Source organism: Cervus elaphus, chromosome 18, assembly GCF_910594005.1.
Source record: "Cervus elaphus chromosome 18, mCerEla1.1, whole genome shotgun sequence".
Classification (NCBI taxonomy): Eukaryota; Metazoa; Chordata; class Mammalia; order Artiodactyla; family Cervidae; genus Cervus; species Cervus elaphus.
Window position 1 is genome coordinate 33,449,360 of NC_057832.1, and position 24,056 is coordinate 33,473,415.

The 24,056-nt window shown below is 37.1% G+C and overlaps 1 protein-coding gene and 1 long non-coding RNA gene across 4 annotated transcripts in view; both read right to left on the reverse strand.

Annotated features, from left to right (window-relative positions):
• AGMO (alkylglycerol monooxygenase) overlaps positions 1 to 24,056 on the reverse strand; it is a 373,576-nt gene that overhangs the window by 336,058 nt on the left and 13,462 nt on the right. For all 3 annotated transcript variants that reach the window (XM_043872923.1, XM_043872920.1, XM_043872921.1), the window contains exon 3: positions 23,361 to 23,512. In XM_043872923.1, the coding sequence (XP_043728858.1) occupies positions 23,361 to 23,512 (152 nt within the window). The remainder of the gene's footprint in view (positions 1 to 23,360; positions 23,513 to 24,056) is intronic.
• Positions 1,711 to 19,383, reverse strand: LOC122674520. The gene is made up of 3 exons (XR_006334985.1): positions 19,328 to 19,383; positions 14,991 to 15,061; positions 1,711 to 1,767 (listed from the first exon to the last, which is right to left on the reverse strand). It is a non-coding gene; the product is annotated as an uncharacterized LOC122674520 (long non-coding RNA).

Below are 24,056 nucleotides of genomic sequence, written 5' to 3' on the forward strand. Positions count from 1 at the left end.
AAATAGGAAAAATGGCTTATTCTCCAGATAGTAAACTAAATCATTAACAGGTCAAATAAATGCACAAATGCAGTGTTCAAGTCTTGTTCCATCCAAATTTGGATGAATGTGGATGTGAAAGCAGTAGGATCAGTCATGGGTGATGGCTGTTGAGTGGATGATGGATCAGTTCAGTTCAGCCGCTCAGTCGTGTCCGACTCTTTGCGACCCCATGAATCACAGCACACCAGGCCTCCCTGTCCATCACAAACTCCCGGTGTTTACTCAAACTCATGCCCATCGAGTCGGTGATGCCATCCAGCCATCTCATCCTCTGGCGTCCCCTTCTCCTCCTGCCCCCAATCCTTCCCGGCATCAGGGTCTTTTCCAATGAGACAACTCTTCGCATGAGGTGGCCAAAGTATTGGAGTTTCAGTTTCAGCATCAGTCCTTCCAATGAACACCCAGGACTGATCTCCTTCAGGATGGACTGGTTGGATCTCCTTGCAGTCCAAGGGACTCTCAAGAGTCTTCTCCAACACCATAGTTCAAAAGCATCAATTTTTCGGCACTCAGCTTTCTTCACAGTCTAACTCTCACATCCATACATGACCACTGGAAAAACCATAGCCTTAACCAGACGGACCTTTGTTGGCAAAGTAATATCTCTGCTTTTTAATATGCTATATAGGTTGGTCCTAGCTTTCCTTCCAAGGAGTAAGCGTCTTTTAATTTCATGGCTGCAATCACCATCTGCAGTGATTTTGGAGCCCCAAAAAATAAAGTCTGACACTGTTTCCACTGTCTCCCCATCTATTTCCCATGAAGTGATGGGACCAGATGCCATGATCTTAATTTTCTCAATGTTAAGCTTTAAGCCAACTTTTTCACTCTCCTCTTTTACTTTCATCAAGAGGCTTTTTAGTTCCTCTTCACTTTCTGCCATAAGGGTGGTGTCATCTGCATATCTGAGGTTACTGATATTTCTCCTGGCAATCTTGATTCCAGCTTGTGCTTCTTCCAGCCCAGCGTTTCTCATGATGTGCTCTGCATGTAAGTTAAATAATCAGGGTGACAATATACAGCCTTGAAGTATTCCTTTTCCTATTTGGAACCAGTCTGTTGTCCCATGTCCAGTTCTAACTGTTGCTTCCTGACCTGTATACAGGTTTCTCAAGAGGCAGGTCAGGTGGTCTGGTATTCCCATCACTTTCAGAATTTTCCACAATTTATTGTGATCCACACAGTCAAAGGCTTTGGCATAGTCAATAAAGCAGAAATTGATGTTTTTCTGGAACTGTCTTGCTTTTTTATGATCCAGCGGATATTGACAATTTGATCTCTGGTTCCTCTGCCTTTTCTAAAACCAGCTTGAATATCTGGAAGTTCTCAGTTCACGTATTGCTGAAGCCTGGCTTGGAGAATTTTGAGCATTACTCTACTAGAGTGAGAGATGAGTGCAATTGTGCAGCAGTTTGAGCATTCTTTGGCATTGCCTTTCTTAGGGGTTGGAATGAAAACTGACCTTTTCCAGTCCTGTGGCCACTGCTGAGTTTTCCAAATTTGCTGGCATATTGAGTGCAACACTTTCACAGCATCATCTTTCAGGATTTGAAATAGCTCAACTGGAATATCATCACATCCACTAGCTTTGTTCGTAATGATGCTTTCTAAGGCCCACCTGACTTCACATTCCAGGATGTCTGGCTCTAGGTGAGTGATCACACCATTGTGATTATCTGGGTTGTGAAGATCTTTTTTGTACAGTTCTTCGGTGACTATTTTTGTCTGTGTTAAAAATTCACCATATTAAAAATTAAAATGGAAATGAAATAAAGACTCTTTCCAACAAACATAAGTTAGGAGACGTCATTACCTAGAGATCTGTGGTATATAAAAGTGAGCATGTGTCCAACTCTTTGTGACCCCATGGACTATATAGTCTGCTAGGCTCCTCTGTCCATGGAATTCTCCAGGCAAGAATACTGGACTGGGTTGCTGCTCCCTTCTCCAGGGGCTCTTCCCAACCCAGGGATGGAATCCAGGTCTCCCACATTGCAGGCGGATTCTTTACTGTCTGAGCCACCGGGAAACCCCGGTGTTATATAAAATTAGCACTATAAAATGGGTTTGCAGGAAGAAAAATTATTCAGATGAGTACACACACTAATATAGGAAAGAAACAAAGTCCTTGGAAAAGTCAAATAAGTGAGCAAATATAAATGAATACTCACTGTGTGAGACAATAGATGTTTTGTGAAGTTGAAATATATATAAATTAATATACCTGACAAAAATTGATCCAAAGATAGGAGAAGGATTAATGGAAGGATTCTGTGATCCTTGCATTGTCCGGGAAGTAGTAAAAGCACTAATTTACAATCAGCTGTGATGAATCAAAGATGCAGGCTGCCATCTGTAGAGCAACCTCCTTTTTGCTTAGGAAGATTAAAGACTATAGTGGTTTATTTATTTGTTTATTTTTATAAACAGTGGAACTATTGAAATGCATTTGTTTGGGGCAGCTGCTCCATGCAATAAAAATCCTCTTTTGTCTTGCTTACATACCCCACTAGGAAATGAGTGATAAACATATGTGGAGAACTAAATATGGATGAAGAGATAAAGCCCATGACAACAAGACTGAACTCAACAGGCTCCACAAGTGAAGAGACACGAACGCCAAGGAAAGCCCACCAACAAGAATGTCAACACAGGACACAGTTGTGCACATCAAACTCAACAACAGATTCTTTTCCCTCTTTACCCCTCACCCACACTAACCTTGACCGAGTGTGGAAAAGCATGTTTTTATAATAAGAGAACAAATGAAATGCAGCCATATTTTTGGCATATTTCTGTTTTTTATGTCACGTAAATAATAATCTATGAAAATTTAATATAGTGATATACCTTAATACATTCCATTCAGGTAAACGCAATTAGATGTAGGAAATACCTTCTAGATAATTCAGCTTCTCTTAAGGAATAGGCATGAATAACATAAAGAAACAATCAATCATGCTAAAAACTGACCTAGCAATCTTGTTTCTGTGGGAGCTACAGAAGTTCTGCTTATAACCACTACTTAGAATTGGGGAGCCCTTAGCAATCTAACACAAATCACCTCAATAAGTCTCAAGGCAATCTATTCAAAAGGTGAGTGAAGTCGCTCAGTCGTGTCCAACTCTTTGTGACCCCATGGACTGTAGCCTACCAGGCTCCTCCATCCATGGGATTTTACAGGCAAGAATACTGGAGTGGGTTGACATTTCCTTCTCCAGGAGATCTTCCTGACCTAGGGATTGAACCTGGGTCTCTGGCATTGTAGGCAGACGCTTTACCACCTGAGCCACCAGGGAACAGCTTTATTATTTCCAACTTTTTGTTAGGGGAGGGAGGTTTTGAAACAGTAAGTAGTTTACTTAAGGGCAAAGAGTTAATTACTGATTGAGAAAATGAACAAAATAATTTAAATAAGCTACATAGAACTCATTTGGTGCGGTATCCATCATTTCATCTAAATGTTGCACACTCAGAATCACATAACATTTGATTTTTGAAATTACTAATCTCAATTAATCTCTTTGAAATTATTTGTATTTGAGCAGACTCTGGGAGATGGTGAAGGACAGGAAAGCCTGGCATGATGGAGTCCATGGCGTCACAAAAAGTCGGACATGACTTAGTAACTAAACAATAGCAACAACAATCTCTTGTATTGGTTTTAAAAATAACTTCAGCAGATAACATTGATTTATCTCATTATAATTCACCCATGATGGGGACTTCCCTGGTGATCCAGTGGTTAAGAATCTGCCTTCCAATGCAGTGGACACAGGTTCAATCCCTGGTGGGGGCACTGAGGTCCAAGCAACTAAGCCCCCACAGCACATCTAGAGAAGCCTGTGGTGCCCAAACTAACACCCAACACAGCCAAAAATAAATAAATATATATTCTTTAAAAAAATAATAATTCACACACAATGAAGTTTGATACGTTTTTCAACAGAGAAATACGTAAATGAGAATCCTGTCTACACCTTTAATAAGATCAATTATTTGAGGTCACTCTTTTACAAGACAGTGTCCTCAGACAATATTTTCTAAGGCTTTCTCCATTTCAATAAAATTGTCGTTTATTCTAGAGAACTTTTAGAGTAATGCTAGGATTAGCTCCACGATCTATGAAGTTCTAGAGAAACGGTTCACTTCAGCATACATAAGACGTCATTCTGTTCTCTTTTTTATACCCTTTCTTCCAGTTTTCGCCCCCCACCCCTTTTTTTTCTCTGGGCTACATTCTTTGTAGTTTCTTTTGATCTACTATAGAAAAATATTCTCTTCTGCTTTATACATCTATTATCAAACCTGAGTACATAGTATTTCATTTCAAATTTTACTTTTCATTTTTACAAATTCTATTTATTTTTGCAAATTTGCAAGGCCATTTAAAATTGCTTTCCTAATATATCTTTCTATTTGCAAGATTTTTAAAAATCTCTTTAAACACAAATGTATTTGCTAGAATCAGCATCTGATACAATTGGTGTCTAAAATCTCTGCAAGTGAGTATCAGTTGTCTGTTGTTTTTGCTGATTGTCAAATATAATTGCCTGTTTCCTTGTGTGCCTGAGTTTCTGTGATATGTGCCGGTCATTGCTGTTGAAAGGCTGAAAAAATAACTGAGGCATAAATAAGCATCATTATTTTTCCAGAGGAGTTTGCTTTTTGCTTTACTTGTCAGGTACCTGGAGGACCACTTTAAGTAAGGGCCTGAAATGTCTTGTGTTAAGTCTGGCAGTGTACATTTTGACTATAATTACATTTGGACTGGTGTTTGATTTACAAACTCTCAGGAATCAGTTTTGTTTTTATCTTTATTTCCTCTCCCCAGCAACAAGACAATTTCCCCCACATTCTAGTGGGAGTGTAAGTGAAGGAGTGGGTTTATGTCTGTTCAGTTCTTAGCTTTTGAGGTCTCAGCTTAACTGATAAGATTCCCCACCTTTGGAGCCTCTATCCCCTTTTTCCCAAAGACAACAAACATTACCACTCATTTTAACAGCTGTTTTCTGGGAAAGAAAGCTAACAGAAGTCCACATAATAAAAGTAGATTGGAGTGCTTTGTAAGTATTTCTTTACGTATTTGGCTGCACCAGGGTCTTGATTGCGGCAGGCAGGATCTTCCTTGTAGCATGCTGGATCTTTCATTGTAGAGCATGGGCTCTAGAGCTTACGGGCTCAGTGGTTGAGGTGCATGGGCTTTGTTGTCCTGGGGCATGTGGGATCTTAGCTCCCTGATCAGGGATCAAACTTGTGTTCCCTATGTTGGAAGGGAGATTCTTAACCACTGAACCACCAGGGAAGTCCCTGGAGTGCTACCTTAATTTTGGTGTCCTCGCTATCTTTAATATGTGACCTGCTGATTCCTTATTATTTGGACACGTCTCTGAAATCTGTTAAGATAGATTTTATACTTCATCCAGCAGTTTTAGTTGCCCTCAGAGAGGAAGTTAGTCCCAGCCACCTGCCCTACTTTTCCTAAATCAGGACTCTCTCAGCAGTACTTGATACAGTTCATCATGACCTGTGTGTGTGTGTGTGTGTCTGTGTGTGTCTGTGTGTGTCTGTGTGTATACACACACACACACATACATATAGGGGCTTCCCAGGTGGCGCTAGTGGTAAAGAACCTTCCTGCCAATGCAAGAGACATAAGAGACATGGGTTTGATCCCTAGGTTGGGAAGATCCCCTGGAGAAGAAAATGGCAAGTCACTCCAGTATTCTTGCCTGGGAAATTCTATGGACAGAGGAGCCTGAAGGGCTACAATCCAATGGTTCGCAAAGAGTCAGACATGACTGAAGCAACTCAGCAGCAGCAGTATATATATATATATAAATAATTGAAAAATGTATATGTACATATATATAATACACACAGGTATAGTTGAAGAACAAATATATATTTCCAGCCTAGACATCTTCCCTGAACACTAGTCTTACATAAAACATCCACCTTGGTATTTCCATTTGAAAGTCTAACAAATACCTGAACTTAAACATGTCCAAAATGGAACGCATGAATTTATGGCTCACTAAATTCTACTAACTCTGTTTCTTGTGACTAGAGGATCAGAAGTAAAAATATATTCACTTTTTTCATTACCATTAACATGAAAATCACATTCCTTTAAATTATTTTTAAAATGTGTGTATTATTTGGTTTAAATAATCTCTTAAGCCAAACAATTCAAGACTAAAAGACATAAGGGAAGGCATTATTTTAACTTTTTAAAAAAAGATAAAGTGTAAATGCAGAGTAGTACAATGAATAGTACTCATCTAGAATATTAATTCAGAAGGCATTTGTAAGTATTTGATGTTGAAATTTTAAAAACAAGTAAGACAAGATCCCTGCTCTGACCATCTCATATTCCTTTCCCATAAAGCGATGGAATGTAAGTTTCATCCTTAGAACTAGTTGTTTAGAGCACTCTGCTAAGAAAAAGATTCTGAGATTGTATGCTATGAGTGAGACAAAGCAAAACAATCAATTAGCACCATCTCTTACAGTCTGGAATTCTGGAATTCCTAGAATAATGATCACATACTTAGTGTGTATATACACATATATACACACACATACACTGTGTGTGCAAGATATCAAGCACATAATTATTTCATTTAGCCTCAAAACATTTTGAGAGGTATATAATATTAATGCCTATTTTACAAACAACAGAGACTCAGAAAAATTGAGTAATGTGTACCAGGTCATAGTAATTAATAGATGATGGAGTTAGGATTTGAAATCATGCCAATCTGATTTTAAAAGCCTCTTCACATGAAAAGATAGAAATCTAAAAAATGATACAAATGAACTTATTTACAAAACAGACTCACAGATATAGAAAGCAAATTATGATTACCAAAAGGGAAAGGGAGGTGAAGGGAAAAAATAGGAGTTTTGGATTAGCAGACACAAACTACCACATATAAGAAAGATAAACAAGGTACTACAGTATACCACAGGGAACTATATTCAGTATTTTATACAAAACTATAATAGGAAGGAACATGAAAAGGAATATAGGTATAAACGCATACATGTGTATAACTGAATCACTTAACTGTATACCAGAATCTAACACAACATTGTATATCAATTATACTTCAATTAAAAAATAAATACATAAATAACCTCTCCTCTTATCCTCTGCATGAAACTGTCTGTCTGAAAATGAAGGGCATCTGAAAACTAAGAAAGGACATTAATGAATGTCTTAAAAGAGACATTCTTTTAAGAATGAAAAGCATAAGAAATGTAAATGCATATGAAATGTAAAAGCATATGAAAAATGCTTTTACATCTTGATAAAAAAAAAAACTGTCACTTGCATTGTTACTTAATGTCATTGAGGAAAGAAAAGAAATGGTTTTGATGGTATATTTCATGCGAATAACTAAATTAACCCTTCCATCCAACATCTCTCCCTTACAGTGTTTGGAGGTGTTGATTACAGTGTGGGTGCTTTCCCAGAGACAGGTCCACATGTGGGCAGCTTGCTCACTCCCTGCCCTCACCTCTGCACTCAAACACAAGTAAGGGAACGGGGGAGGTGAAATCTCCGTTGGGGCTGGGAGGCTGGTTTGGAAAGGGAAGGCACTGATGAACTGTGATGCTGGAACACCTTCTCCAGAGTTTGACTCCTCTTTCTGTAGTTTCCCCCTCTCCTCTTCCTCCCACCAGCAGACCATGCAGGAGGAGGTTAAACCTCAGAGAAAGTAGCTCCTCCCTTGGATGCATTTACAAAGGATGAAAAGGAAGTGCTGTGACTTTTTAAATTTCTTTTCTGACATGAGGAGTCACTATCTGTCTGCTTTTGCTCTGAGATGACTACAAGGTTTCACCCTAGTCCAAGTCTCTAGTGACTTTTCACTGACACATTTCCCTTTATTGAAAGTTGCCTATTTCATTTCCAATCAACTTCCTATTATCTAAGCAAGTTATCAAAGTTTCACTTTGGATGTCATTGTTCTGTCCAAAACAACATGCAATTTAGGGACACAAGGAACCCAAATTGCTTCTTTCTTCTCCCTAGGTGCAGGTTGGAGCTCAGCCAAAGAAGTATCAGCCTCAAATCCCAGAGCCCTTTAAAATTTCAAATTCAGATGTGCTTTGCTGTCATTCCCATGGATGTCCTTTTGGCTTCTAAGAAGCACGTGATGCACAGTAACCATGTAGAGCAACAATAATATTTTGTTGTGTATAAATGAATATTTGAATGAGGGCAGTACCTATCCTAGCGTGTGCATGCTCAGTCGTGTCTGACTCTTTGCAACTGCATGGAATGTAGCCTGCCAGGCTCCTCTGTCCATGGATTTCTCCAGGCAAGAATCCTGGAGTGGGTTGCCATTTCCTCCTTCCAGCATCTCTCTTTCCAACCCAGAGATCGAACCCGCATCTCTTGTTGTCTGCTGCACTGGCAGGCCGATTCTTTACCACTGAGCCACCTGGGAAGTCCCTATCGTACATGTGAACAATAGCTTTCTCATGTAGAAAATACTCCATTTTTTATACCATATCTTTTAAGATATTATTCATGCAAGTTCATAGGAGAATTAAATATACCACTGAAGAATGACATTGCTCTGTAGGATTTAGAAGCAATGGAGTAATTTTGTTACTTGTCTTTAACAGTTTGCCCTAGCCTTAAGTAACTCAGAATATTCTGCCAACTGTTTGTGAAGATATTTAGTATTGTCTAAGAAAGAAGCGCAAGAAATCTGTAGGTATAGATGAGAAAAGAATAAAAAAGGAATCTGCTTTAATTTTGGTTGTTGTTTAGTCACTAAGTTGTGTCTGACCCTTTTGTGACACCATGTACTGCAGGGTCCTCTATCCATGGGATTTCCCAGGCAAGGATACTGGAATGGGTTGCCATCCTTCTCCAGGAGATCTGCTAGGCCCAGGGATCGAACCCACATCAATAGCATTGGCAGGTGGGTTCTTTACGACTGAGCCACGAAGGAATCCCCCTACTTCTATTTTACAGTAAAAACAAATTCATCAAAAATGTACAACCACATATTAAAGATAATAAAACAAGAAGCATCATATTCTAATTCCTCATTTAATTCAATCTATGATCTTTTTTGATCTGGTTTTACTTATATAAGGACTTTTTTAAGCACTGCTAAATAGTGTAGAGATGAAAAGTATTTGTTACTTTAAGATCTTTAAGGGTTGGACTACAGTTAACAGAAGCTACGTGTTTACTATTTATAGCTTCCTCTCTAAAAATACAGGTATTGCATTTCTTGTCTTTTAAGATGTAACCTTATACATCTTTTGAACACACATCTGGACATTTAGCCTAACTCATCATTTCCTTCTGTATGTCCAAAAACTGTCAGTTATTTCAGCCGAGATTCAGCCGTTGGGAGAACTGAAAGAGTTACATCCTTTTTCTGTCGAGGTTTTATAAACTCTCCTTTACCTTTTTCCCCAGGATATCAGATAAGTATAAAAATAAGCAATCTGAATTCTTTCTGGCTCTGGAGAAAGGAATATAGGAGGATGAGGGCAGATGCTCCATTTGCTTCCAAATAGTAAAAAAACGAAGCCTTTATCTGAAAGAACAGATGCTGACTGTCTACACAGGTGACTAAGAACAGCATAGCATGCATATGTACATATATATGTGTGTGTGTGTGTATATATATATGTATATATATGTGTTCTAGATCTGTCCACTACTAGAGACAAACAACTGCAGACTAATGATTGTAGGGCAAGTAATAGATTTTTTTAAAAAATCATAATAAAACCCTCATAATGATAACTGACCCAAACAATTCTTAAAAGTGAAACCTGAAATCATTATATGACAGGTTTATTGGGAACACGAAAGATCCATATGTCAAAGCTATGGTTTTTCCAGTAGTCATATATGGATGTGAGAGTTGGACAATAAAGGAAGCTCAGCGCCAAAGAATTGATGCTTTTGAACTGTGGTGTTAGAGAAGGCTCTTGAGAGTCCCTTGGACTAAGAAGAGATCAAAAAAGTCTATCCTAAAGGAAATCAGTCTTGAAGATTCATCAGAAGGACTAATGCTGAAGCTGAAGATCCAAAAATTTGGCCGCCTGATGTGAAGAACTGACTCACTGGAAAAAACTCTGATGCTGGGAAAGATTGAAGGCAGGAGTAGAAGGGGGTGACAGAGGTTGGATGGCATCACCAACTTGATGGACATGAGTTTGAGCAAGCTCCTGAAGTTGGTGATGGGCAGGGAAGCCTGACCTGTTGCAGTCCATGGGGTCACAAAGAGTCAGACATGACTGACTGACTGAAGTGAACTGATGTGTCAAAGTATAGATTAACTGCTAATTGCTTTTAAAACAACGCTAATTTTTGAAAACTGATTAAATTCTCAAATGTCAATAGGAAAATCTGTTTTCCTCAGTTTACTGAATCAAAGTGGCTATGCAACAATTTTTCTAGAAATTTGTCACATGTTTATTTCACACACAGCTATATGAAACAATTACAGATATGCATTTATGTATTGATTTCTTACTAACTACAAAGGAAAAGGTATAACTTTATGTGTTTTGACTAAAGCAATCATAATCTTTCAGAATCATACCTAATGGTCTGTGGCAACTTGTTTTACAGGCATCTGATCTGAAGCACCTAATGTCATTTATGAACTATTCTTGCCACAAATACTTACCCTGGCTCTAATCAATCTAGAGTCCAGAGCTAACATCCATCAGATTACTCAGGACAGATGGTAAAGTTAAGCAACACTGGAAGAAAATAGATATATCTAGAATGTGGACCATTTTACAAGACAACTGACCTGGACATTTCAGATAAAAATTGCATTTAAAAATGGAGTTTAAAAAAAAATTAAAAAAAATAAAAATGGAGTTTTAATATGATATCGCTCATAAGTAGAAACTGAAAAAAGGGTACAAATGAACTTATCTATAAAAAAAGAAAGAGAGTCACAGATGTACAAAACCAATTTTTGGTTACCAAGGGTAAAAAAGGGTTGATAAACTGGGAGATTGGGATTTACATATACATTGTTGTTGTTTAGTCACTCAGCCGTGTCCAGCTCTTTTGAGAACCCATGGAATGTAGCTTCCCAGGCTCCTCTGTCCATGGGTTTCTCCAGGCAAGAATACTGGAGTAGGTTGCCATTTCTTACTCCAGAGATATATATACTACTATATTTAAAATACATAACTAACAAGGACCTACTGTATGGCACAGGAAACTCTACTGAATACTCTATAATGGCCTATATGGGAACAGGTTGAATGCATGAGACAAGTGCTCAGGGCTGGTGCACTGGGAAGACCCAGGGGGATGGGATGGGGAGGGAGGTGGGAGGGGGGATCAGGATGGGGAACACATGTAAATCCATGGCTGATTCATGTCAATGTATGGCAAAAACCACTACAATATTGTAAACTAATTAGCCTCCAACTAATAAAATGGGAAAAAAATGCAAAAACATAAAAAAAGAGTGGAAATATGTATAACTGATTCACTTTGCTATATACCTGATACTAACACAACATTGTAAATCAACTATTTTCAATAAAAGTTTTTATAAACTCTTGCATGATATGGAGTGACAACTTTATTTTGAAAGTGAAAGTCGCTCAGTTGTGTCCAACTCTTTGTGACCCCGTGGACTTATACAGTCCATGGAATTCTCCAGGCCAGAATACTAGAATGGGTAGCCTTTTCCTTCTCCAGGGGATCTTCACAACCCAGGGATTGAACCCAGGTCTCCCACATTGCAGGCGGATTCTTTACCAGCTAAGCCACAAGGGAAGCCCAAGAATACTGGAGTGGGTAGCCTATCCCTTCTCCAGTGGATCTTCCTGATCCAGGAATCGAACCGGGATCTCCTGCATCGCAGGCAGATTCTTTACCAACTGGGCTATCAGGGAAGCCCAAACTCTACTTTAAGAGGTACAAATTAGACAAAGAAACCTATTTAGTAAGTATTGATTTGATCTAATTAAGAATTTAATAAAATACATCCTCAGCATAATTAGAATTAAAAATGGATCATACTTCCCTGGTGGCTCAGACGGTAAAAGCATCTGCCTACAATGCGGGAGACCTGGGTTCGATCCCTGGGTCTGGAAGATCCCCTTGAGAAGGAAATGGCAACCCACTCCAGTATTCTTGCCTGGAGAATCTCACGGACGGAGGAGCTTGGTACGCTATAGTCCACAGGGTCACAAAGAGTCGGACACAACTGAGTGATTTCACTTTCACTATATAATATAATTGCTTCATAGTTTCTTAGGGAGAATAAATGTCAATATTCTTACAATGAATAATTGTTGAAGTATCTGGGGGTAGAGTTATATTTCAACATATATGAAAATTGTTCAATTATACACACACAACTTTATTTAAATATATATAATCGTTAATTAATCTTTAAAAGAGCTAGCATGTTGCTTGTCCCATCTGTCAAAATCTTCAACGAGTAATCAATGTTAATCAATTTAGGCTACACATTAAAATAACTGGGCTGCTTAAAACAACATTGACAACAAACACAACTAAGCCTAAGGCCCTCCCGCAGAGATTCTAATTTAAGCGATTTCGTTTCTAGCCTAGCTATCAATATGTTTTTTTAAGCCTCTAAGGTGATTCTAACACGAACCCACAAAAAAAACATCACAGCTTGATCAGTCAGATAACAATGTACTCAAGACTTGACAGGACAACACAATGAGTGAAATACTAACTGCGTAAGGACAGAAAGAAGGTGAGCCCTGCTGTATTCTATTGAAGGTTACTTCTCATTTTCTATAAATTTTTTGACACTTCAACAACCAAGGTCGTAGATTTTCTTTCCTACCAATATAACTGAGGAGTTTAAATACACCAACAACAAAGTAGATTATTGGACAGATGATGCTATTAGTACATGTCTTATTTAACTAAAATTAATTTTAAAAAGAGAGCCAGTGGGAAGCTGCTGTATAGGCACAGGGAGCTCAACCCGGTGCTCCGTGACAACCCTGGGGTGGGACGAGGTTGGGGGTGGAGGTTCAAGAGGCAGGGGACACGTGCATATTTTGACCAATTCACATTGCTGTCGGCAGAAACCAACACAACGTTGTAAAGCAGTTATCCTCCAACTAAAAATAAATTTAAAAAATAATTTAATAAATAATTTTATTAAGAGCTCAAAGTAATGACAAACCTAAGAGACTCTGATCAATGACTTCAGTCAAAATATCCAGGCTGTGCCATGTCAACACTGAGAGTTGGGCAAGTTACTTAAACAATATTGGTTCAGTTTCCTCTTTCATATAAGTACTATGATAGAACTCATCACCTTGCTGTTCTAATTAAATATGAAAATGTATATGAAGCAATGGAAACAATGAAAAAGAACTCAGTAAATTTTACACAGTATTAGTATTATATCATAAAGTGACAGGTTTTCAATACCTAATAGGATGAGATGTTCTGATGCTTACTTGGCCTTAATATATTCAATATATTCACTGATTATTTTTGTGTACTATACCTACAAGTGCAGAAGGTTCAGACTCTGGAGTCCCACAGCATTTGAAAATGGCAAGAAGACTTCTTGTCACCTGCAGAATATCCTAATTATATTTAAATTTTAGTGAAGTTCAGTGCTTATCCTTTACTCACAAACTTATGGTAAAACAACTCAGAGTGATACCTTTTAGTTCTCCCTGTTGAAGTTATTGATCTGTGTATATGCCAAACTATGCATATAGAGTCACTAAAAAAATGGTGGGTAGTTAAGATCTAAAGAAGTATATATTCTCATTCCACATAGTTCATATTATGTTGTGGTTACTTATTTCTTTACAATGCAATACTCATATCCATCTCCATTTTCATAAAACATGAATCAACTTCTTTTCCTGACATGACTAATTATATCTATCCCTCTTCATATTCCAGTTTCCCACTGATCTTTATCTAGTCAAAAAAACTAAGCTATGATGATAACTTGGGCTTCCCTGGCGGCTCAATGGTAAAGAATCCACCTGCCAAGGCAGGAGAGGCAGGAGATGCGGGTTTGATCCCCAGGTCAGGAAGATCCCCTGGAGGAGAGCATGGCAACCCACTCCAGTACCCTTGCCTCAAAAGTCCCATGGACAGAGGAGCCTGGCAGGCTACAGTCCATGGGGTCACAAAGAGTCAGACATGACTGAGCGACTGAGCACAGGATGTTAACTTGGGTGCCTATTAAACATTATCCAGTTTTGTTTTTTTTTATATTATTGCTTGCATTGCTTCTTTTTAGTAAATTTTTAAATGATAAATTACTGTTATAAACATGATTTATACATAGCTGCCTGCACTAAATATCTTCTGCTCAAACTCATTTTCTTTCTTTATTTTCTACTTCTGACTCATTTGGTTTTATGCGTTATTTGTAGTTCACTCTGTTGTTTAACTCTGAGTCAGTTTATTTCCTAAGCAATATTATTATTATGGTGGAGGTTTTAAAATTCTGCATAATGACTTATTCTCACACTGTATTTCAAATTTTCTAAAGAAAAAGAGAACACTGCTAAATAAATCTAATACAATGAAGTGAGATACATTTTTTGTTGATTTGACTACCACCTGGACATCTGGTGCATTTTTCTGGGGCTTGCCTGTACTGTTTGTTTAACTCACGGTATAAGCACTTTACACGAGAGAACGTGTGCCCTTCAATGCTTCAAACAGCTCCAAGGCACAGAGCTGCACTACACATTTGTCTTAAAAAATGATGCAGCACAAGCTACATACTGCAAAACCCTACTGCCGTGGGGCTTTTTGCATTATCAAGAAGTGTGTGAATTTGGAGAGGAAAAAAATTTATACACATACTTTTGAAATGCCTGTAACACAAAATTACATTTCAGAAAGCATCCTAAGAAACAGAAGCCATCAAACTGTAAGAAAAAGGACAAAATCAAATTACCTATTGGTGTAAGAGAAGAACAAGTCTGTTTTAGAGTTGTTTTTTTTTTTTTTCAAGTCATTTTCTAGGTCCTGGAAAAAGAGATTTCAGTTTCTAAGCTGGAAAAATCTTTTAATAAATTATAATTTAATTAAGCTGAGAAGGCAGCAAAAGCAACTTTAAAATCTAAATAGTAAATTCAAATTCTAGTAGATTTTGTTTCTTCCAAAAGAGCAAGGTAAAAACAGTGATGTTTAAAGTAAAAGGGAATATAGATAAGTTTGATCTATCAAAAAAATTTCAAATTACCTAATATTAACTTGAGGAAAAAAACAATTTTAAAAGAAAAGGACACTAATTTCATTATTATAGTTGACAACAATTCATTTAGGGAAAGATTGTTAATATCATATCTGTATCACTGGAAGCCTAAAACACTGTCTTGCAGTGTTCCCTATTGTCTATATATCCGACCTAGGCCTGAAATGTTCATTTTCCAATATATACATATTATTAAATACAGAGGTAATTTTTTAACATTAATAAATCAAAATCCACATGACCTATTTGATATAACTAGAATTCTCTAGTGCTAGTGTATGTTATGGGTTTCCCAGGTGGCGCTATTGGTAAAGAATCTGCCTGCCAATGCAGAGACCTAAGAGACGGGGGTTTGATCCCTGGGTTGGGAAGATCCCTGGAGGAGGACATGGCAACCCTCTCCAGTATTCTTGCCTGGAGAATCCTCATGGACAGAGGAGCCTGGCGGGCTACAGTCCATTGGGTGGCAAAGAGTTGGACACCACTGAAGCAGCTTAGCATGCATATACACAGTGTATGTTATATATTTTGTACATATGGCTTACAAATATATAGCACATTTTCATAAGAACCTCCATGAAGTATTACTATTAACTCCAGATAACAATAAGAAAAAATGACTCTGTATGACAATAAGCAAGCTTCATTATGCATTGTGAAAAAGATAAATATTTTAACAATGACCATGTATTAACTGTCATTTAAGGGAAACATGACAGTTTTCAGGATACTATTATATATAACATGTTACATAAAAAGAGAGACCAGACAACATGAGTTTATATTTAGTTTTTCACTTGTTATGTATCAGTCTCTGCCCTTAGCATTTCTCAACTGTGATTCATTTACACCACACAACGATCTTACATGGGTTACACTATTGTTAGTTGTATCTTACAAATAAGGATAAATAAGAGGAGGCATAACCTGCTCAATATTACACCATAAGTTGTAGAGCCAAAGTCTGAACCCAGGCAGTCCAGTTCCACAGAGTCTCTAATAGTATTTTGTATATTTTGGATAATAGTCTATTATCAGATGTGTCTTTTGCAAATACTTTCTCCCATCTGGCTTGTCTTCTCATCCTCCTGACATTGTCTCTCATAGAGCAGAAGTTTTTAATTTTAATGAAGTCCAGTTTATCAATTTTTTAATGGATCATGCCTTTGATGTTGTACCTAAAAAGTTAACTCAACACCCAAAATCCTACTTATACACTTACTCCCATGTTATCTTCAAAGAGTTTTATGTTTAAGACTGATTAACTTTTGTGAAGGGTTGTAAAATCTGTGTCTAGGTTCAGTTCTTACATGTAAATGTCCTGTTGTTTCAGCACTATTTGTTGAAAAGACTTCTTAGTTTAATTGAATTGTCTTTGCTCTTTTTTGCCAACCACAATTATGCCAATCTATTTGAGGTTCTCTAATCTGTTCCACTGATCTATATTTGTCTGTCTTTTGACAATACTACAGGGTCTTGACCACTGTAGCTTAATAGCTTCATAAGTCTTAAAGTTGGGTGGCATTAATCTTCCAAGTTTGTTCTCCTCCAATGTTTTGTCAGCTATTGTTTTCTTCTTCAACATTCTGTATTAGGCTGTCTTTTTGCCTCTCCACATAAACTTTAGAATTAATTTGTCAATATCCACAAAATAACTTGCAAGATTTTGATAAGGGATGAATAGAATCTATGAGACAAATTGGAAAGAATTGATATCTGGAGAATATTGAATCTTCCAATATTTTGGCTCTAGAATCTATGCTTTTCTACCATTACATTGGTTGCTTTTCCAATGGCTTTCAATAATAATTAAATTTTAGTTATTAATACTGATACTATTACTGGCCTCATCATTTCAGGAATATGAATTTTTAACAGGATTCCATTTGGTTTTTATGCAAATACTTTGCAAAAGGTTAATCACCATATTCAGAGATTTGGAAATTTAAGAATCAGTGCCAAAGAAATAGGTGAGGAGGACTAAAAGGTACAAACTTACAGTTTCAAATCAATAGTCATGGGTATGAAGTGTACAGTCTGGGGAATATAGGAAGGAAATAAAGTCTGTCTCAGAGAGGTTAATCTCAAGGTCATGTGGATAGTACATAGTTGCACATACAGAGTTACACAGCTAAACTTCTCTACTCAAATTCCATTGCTCTGCTATGTAATAGGCAAGTGTATAGGTCCAGCAGTAAAAGAAAATTAGCATATTATCTGTCTTAAGTAGAGTCAGTCACATCAGACAATAATGATAAATTAATCTTTATCTGTCTTTTAGTTTCATTTTGAATACTCATTTCAGAGCTTTATTAATTCCATAAAATATTACTAAAGTCATCCTCAAATATTTCCAACTATTCCCAGAAATATATCTATATTTTAGTTATTAATGTTAAGAAATAGGATGACTAAGATATCTGAAAGTTGTATCCTCTATTAGCAAGTGCATGAATTCTCTATTTGAAAGGATCTTTACTTTCAACCCTCTGATCATGGCTAGATTCTTTGTATCAAGTGTGCTTTTCATACATTATCTGCGTACAGAATATAAAAACAACAAAGGAAATTTAAACTGTGGCTTTAAGGGTGACTGCAGCTGTCAGTGATAAAAGTAAGTTATTTCTAGGGGAAATTTCCTTCAAATGGTGCTCTCTGAGGGGAAATAACGATAATATTTCAGTGCATACACATTGGAAGTGCTCCTGCGGATAAATGTTTAATATTAGTCATAAGATAGCCCCTGTCATGGAAATGAAAGTGTGAAAGTGTTAGTCGTCTAGTCGTGTCAGACTCTTTGCAATCCCATGGAACTCACCAGGCTCCTCTGTCCATGAAATTCTCCAGGCAAGAATACTGGACTGGGCTGCCATTCCCTTCGCCAAGGGATCTTCCCCACCCAGGGACTGAGCCTGGGTCTTCCACATTGCAGGCAGATTCTTTACTGCCTGAGACACCAGGGAAGCTCAGAGGAAATGATTGGCATAGGTGTCAGGCTCCTTATCAGAAAGTAATGATGAGAAATTGGAGGTCATAGGCATGGTGATGGGAATTCCAAGGCTTCCTTTATACATACTCTGAAGGATGACTCCTCCAAGAGCTGAGAGAAGGTGAGAAATCATTGGGGGAAAAGCGAGAGGAATAGCAATAAACAAGGCAAATACAGAGTGGACTTCACCTCAGTGATTCAATAAAAATACAGCCACATTTTCTTTAAGTGAGGCATAATATGTGGCAAAGAGTTACAAAAATACTGGGTGCTAAAAAAATAGAAAGACAAGAATGCTTAAGTAACCAATTTTTCAATATAGACTACATTTCTGGCACTATCTCCAGCCAAAAAAAAAAAGAAAAATTCTGATCAATATATCTGTTTATTCTTTGTTTAAACAGTAATGAAAATTAGAATTATCTAAATTTAACCCCCTTAAAATTCAATTAGAAATGAAAAGTTTAATTAATCTTATACAAATGCTCACTGAGTGACAATAAACTTGTGGGAATAAAAGCTTAATTATACAAAAATTATGAACACTCACCTTTTTTAGATAAAGGAATAAATAAATAGAAAATGAATTAAGTAGTTTACTTGTTGAGTAAAAGTAAAAGCAGATTACTTGTTGAGTACAAGAATTTGAAGAAATTGTATAGTTTTCTTTTTATAACAATTTTACATGTCAATGTCTTGTATTTCAGAACTGGGCTCAAGTGTTACAGTCTAAATGTATGATCAATGCCTCAAAAGGAAATAGTAAAGGTTATGGCCAGCTGAACTCTAATTTATAACCCTATATAAATTATGGGAAGGCTCACTGCATCAGTCAGGGCCCAATCAGGAAACAAAAACCATACAATCATTGTAATAAGTAAAGCTAATACAGTGAATTATTAACTAGTAAAAAGGTAGTTAACTAAAAGAGTTAAACAAGGTATAGGTCAGCAGTACAGAAGTAGAATCTGTAGAACACAAATATTACCCATAGATCTTAAGGACAGTGAATGAGGCAAGTACTTACAAGTTTCAAAGAGCCCCTTACCATGACCAACACCAAGCCTAAGAGTCTGCATCTCTGTACAGGTTGTGCGCCCATAGGAACTCTACTGGGAACAGAGAGGTTGCGAGAGTGTGTAGACCCCAGAGGGTGTGGGACACACACAGTCCACTGGCCACCTAGAGGGCGAAGGGTCCATCAGATGCTGTAGGCTACATGTTAACCACGAGATGAGCACTAACAGGTTCCCCACATATTAATCTGTTAAGGCCTGATAGAAAACAGCACTTCAGAAAACGGAAACAAAGTCCCTTCCTCCTGCTCTGCCTTTGCTGTGTCCTACCAGACCTTTGAATTGGCAGAACCTAACAGCAAGTCACTCGCAAAAGAGGACCATCTCTCAGGCCCACCTCTGATAAGACAAGAAATAGCAAAGAAGAATGTGGGGAAGAGAGGCAATACAATGAATGACTGGCAAGCTGGTACTTGCACCATCTTTAGTTACGGAAACTGATGCAGTCAAATCTGTGTAAGGTCACATGTTTATGCTTACCGTCACAGATGATAACTTCTTGGTTCCTATTTTTAAATTTGGTTACTCATTGTATCATTCTGACTATTCAGCAGAAAGTACATTGATGGCATTATTTACTAGCTTAACATTTTATTGAGGTATAGATAAAGTGCATGAACTTTAAATGTACAAATTAATAAATTTTTGCAAGTATATACATACATATAAAACTATAAGTCTATTATCTATACAGTCTACACAATCCATGGAATTCTCCAGGCCAGAATACTGAAGTGCATAACTTTCCCTTCTCCAGGGGATCTTCCCAACCCAGGAATCGAACAAAGGTCACCTGCATTCCAGGCAGATTCTTTACCAACTGAGCTATCAGGGAAGCCCAGAGATAAAGTATATAAACTTTAAATGTACAAACTGATAAATTTTCACAAGTATATACACTCATATAACTACAAGTCTATTATCACACTCAAGACAAGTCTATTACCAGCACCCTGGAAAACTCATTCTGGATGCCCCTCAAGAAATAATCATTTATATTTTAAAAGTTCCCTTAAAAATCTTTACTCTTTTTCTTATTACATGTTTAGTACAACTAATAGGAAGTACAAAAAAAATAATGCAGCTTTTTGTAATGGAGACTAAGCATGCAAGAAGTTACTTTGAGACCTACTTAATGTTATCATTCCATCTTTCTAAAGTAGTCAAAGCACTGTAGGATAATTACTGCGTTACTCTTGTTTCTGTGCAAATTGATAATTTATCAATTTCTTTCTCATTTTTTCCAGGGGAAAAGGGAATGACATATAAAGAATACATATAGCCTCAAATAATCCTCTGCCATTTTTCATAGAGACAGAGATGGAATTCAAGATTTTCTAAACTTTTCTACAAATACAAAAAGTGAAAGTCACTCATTCACTGTCCAATTCCTTGCAACCACATGGACTGTAGCCTGTCAGGCTCCCGGTCCATGGAATTCTATAGGCAAGAATACTGCAGTGGGTAGCCTGTTCCCTTCTCCAGGGGATTTTCCCAACCCCGGGATCAAACCCAGGTCTGTCCCATTGCAGGCAGATTCTTTATCATCTGAGCCACCAGGGAAGCCCAATAATACTGGAGTGGGTAGCCTATCCCTTCTCCAGAGGATCTTCCCGACTTAGGAATCAAATCAGGGTCTCCTGCATTGTAGGTGGATTCTTTACCAGCTGAGCTACTAGTGAAGGAAACTGTCTCTTTAACGTAAGAAAATTCTACATGTATGCAAAACAAACTAGGAAAACAGCAACAACATCCGCCACCTAGCAATAACGCAGGTTATTAAAGAAGTGATTTAAATGCATGCAAAAACAAAATTTTAAATACATAGTAGACTGTTTCTTCAAAAGTCATAGCATTTAACATTTAGCAAATGTGGAGTATACTTTTTTTATATCACTTTATTGCAAACAGTGAAGGGAAAGTAACACATTAAGTAGAGAAGGCAGGGTCTTAAAAAATATTTTAAGACAATATTTAGACTTTAGAACTGTGTTCAACTTTTCAGCTGAATAAATTTAACCAATTAATCGCTCAGTAATCCAATAGACTCAAAAAATTTGATATTATTGGTTTTTCTTGTCACTCTGGATGTCTAGATTTCTAAAACCCCATTTTAATATTTTGCATTACCATATAAAATGTAAAAATTGATTGTTACATTGAAATTTGACACATTTAACTACACAGTTTATTTTTTTTCCAACTAGCTTTCCATCACAAGTCAAAAGTCTTTGAACTTAAGATTAAGCTTCATGGCCTGAAAGTGGTGAGTGTTTTTCCAGAAGGTTTCAGATTTTTTTAATGGCTGCCTTTACTGGATTTGATTCAAAATTTTCCAATGGGAAGCAAACAACTTTGATTCCACTTTTTTAACATATTATTTTACTTTATTGCTCTTCCCTGAGAACACTTACAATCAACATATTTTTAAACATTTTATATTTGGTTATATTTTGTTGGTTCTTTGTTTTCTGTTATAATGGACTTTCAAAGATTAAGCGAATTTGCAGATTTTCCAAACAAACACATCTGTGCAGGACAGTGTGATATTAGAAAGTTCCTGAAATTAACTAATACAATGTAAATGCTTTCTGCATTACCCATTTGCTACAACAGAAAGTGAGGGAAATTGCCAATGGGTTTGCTTCAGGGAGAAAACTACTGTTTTGAAATGAAATACAAAGTTTACTGCATAGACCCTATTTTATTCTTTTTTTTTTTTTTTAATTTATTTATTTTTTTTTCCAGTGGGTTTTGTCATACATTGATATGAATCAGCCATGGATTTACATGTATTCCCAATCCCGATCCCCCCTCCCACCTCCCTCTCCACCCGAGTATCCTCTTTCATTTATATACAAGGAAATGATGTCAGGAGATGATCTATTATTTTCAAAGGCAAAGGTTATCACACAGAAAACAAAAAACTTTTTCTAGTTTATCCGTTCACTTCAAATTGTTTTACTGAATTAACACTCTTTACAGTGTCATTAAATGTCACCTTTAAAGTGCTTAACAAAATAACACCGTGCTTAAAGTTTAGCTGCCTTTAGCCTAATGCTGTCTGCTCTACTCCTATTTCCTTCATCCTTGCTTGGCAAGAACATTTGATCACACATACTCCCACACACATAGCTCAGTTATTCACTCTGATCTCCAGGGCTCTTCTTTCCATCCCCCGTCTATTTTGTATTATTATTCCAGGTTTCTTCCTCTTCCTTCCTTCCTCCCCACCCACTCAACCCAACTACCCACTGAAATCCTGAGTTCAATTCCTCAGTAGTTTCCCCAAATTAGCACTTTGCTCCATTTCCTTGCAGAAATACTTTTGCATGCCTCCTTCCTCCTTACAGACCACTAGCTCACCTTACCTCTACAATCATTCTTCAACCCCGGCTTAGTCCAAGAGATTTAGACAGCTCCTTGCTCCTCCATTTTCCTTTCCATAACAAAACATTTCTTCGGAAAGTGCAGCCAAGAATCCTCACAAGCTAACTTAGTGAACCGGTACAATATGAAGGTTTTATACCAGATGAGAAATTGTGCAAAGCTGTGGTCACACTCAAGTGCATGATGGCTAGTGCCTTAGCTGATTGCATTTTCATTTGTAACATGGCAATACAGCCAAGAACTTGAATCAAGCTTACATGACAGCACGTTACCTAGGATTCCACGCTGTTACAAAGCTCTTCTGAATGACCCTAGATAATTGGGATGTGAAGTGATGCAACAGCCAGGACTTTCTAAAGGGTTTAACAAAAATATATTAGCTACAAGAAGTGTGAAATATGTACCTCTAGTAATTTCACATTTTTTCAACAATGACTTCAGATTGTTTCTGTTTAAAATGCAAAGTAAATTTTCATTGTTAATCTTTATATACTGTAAATAAATTAAGTTATTCATTTAGTCATTCATTCAGTAAATATTTACTGAATACCAACTACGTGGCAAACACAGTTTAACATAAGTTCAGTAGCAATCAAGCCTTGGTTTAGAACTTACCATGAGCCATACGATGAAACCAGTAGTAACCAAAGTCAACTCCTAAGAAAGTTAAATACCAAGTCCATGGAGAATCCCAAGGCAAACTAATGAGTCTGTAGTTCTCCCAGATATAAACATAACTAGTCAGCTCAATGCTCCTGCAAAACAACCTGGAAAGATAAAATCTATCAGTAATGATTATACTATATTTTAGAGGTTAACTTATGCTAAAACACTTTAGATTATATACAGAAGTGACTTTGTTCACACGTAAAAATAAAATCCTTCCCCTCTTCTTCTTGGTTTCTTACTGTTCTATCATGCTTTTGAAGAGGCTCAGTTCCCTTGGTATCCAAGTGATTCATATCATGTTTCCTTTCGTTTCACAGGCATCATGGATGCCAACTATTTCTCTATTTCATGGAACTTAGCAGGACATTCTTTTTATGTGTCTCTTAAAAATACTTTTCTCAGAACCCACATAACTTAAATACGACAAAACTATGACTATTTGCTGTGATTGTCATTTCTAAATCTTAATAAAGAACACAAGAAGGGTGCTTTTTAAAGGAAATGTAAAAAGTAAAAAATTATAAGCAGCATGTTTTTAAAGAGGACTGCAAAATGCCTACTAATTTAACATGTGTTAATCCAAAAAGTTTAAGTTGCTTCTGCCTAACTCCATCCTCTCTTCCTCTCTAATCTCTCCTTCCT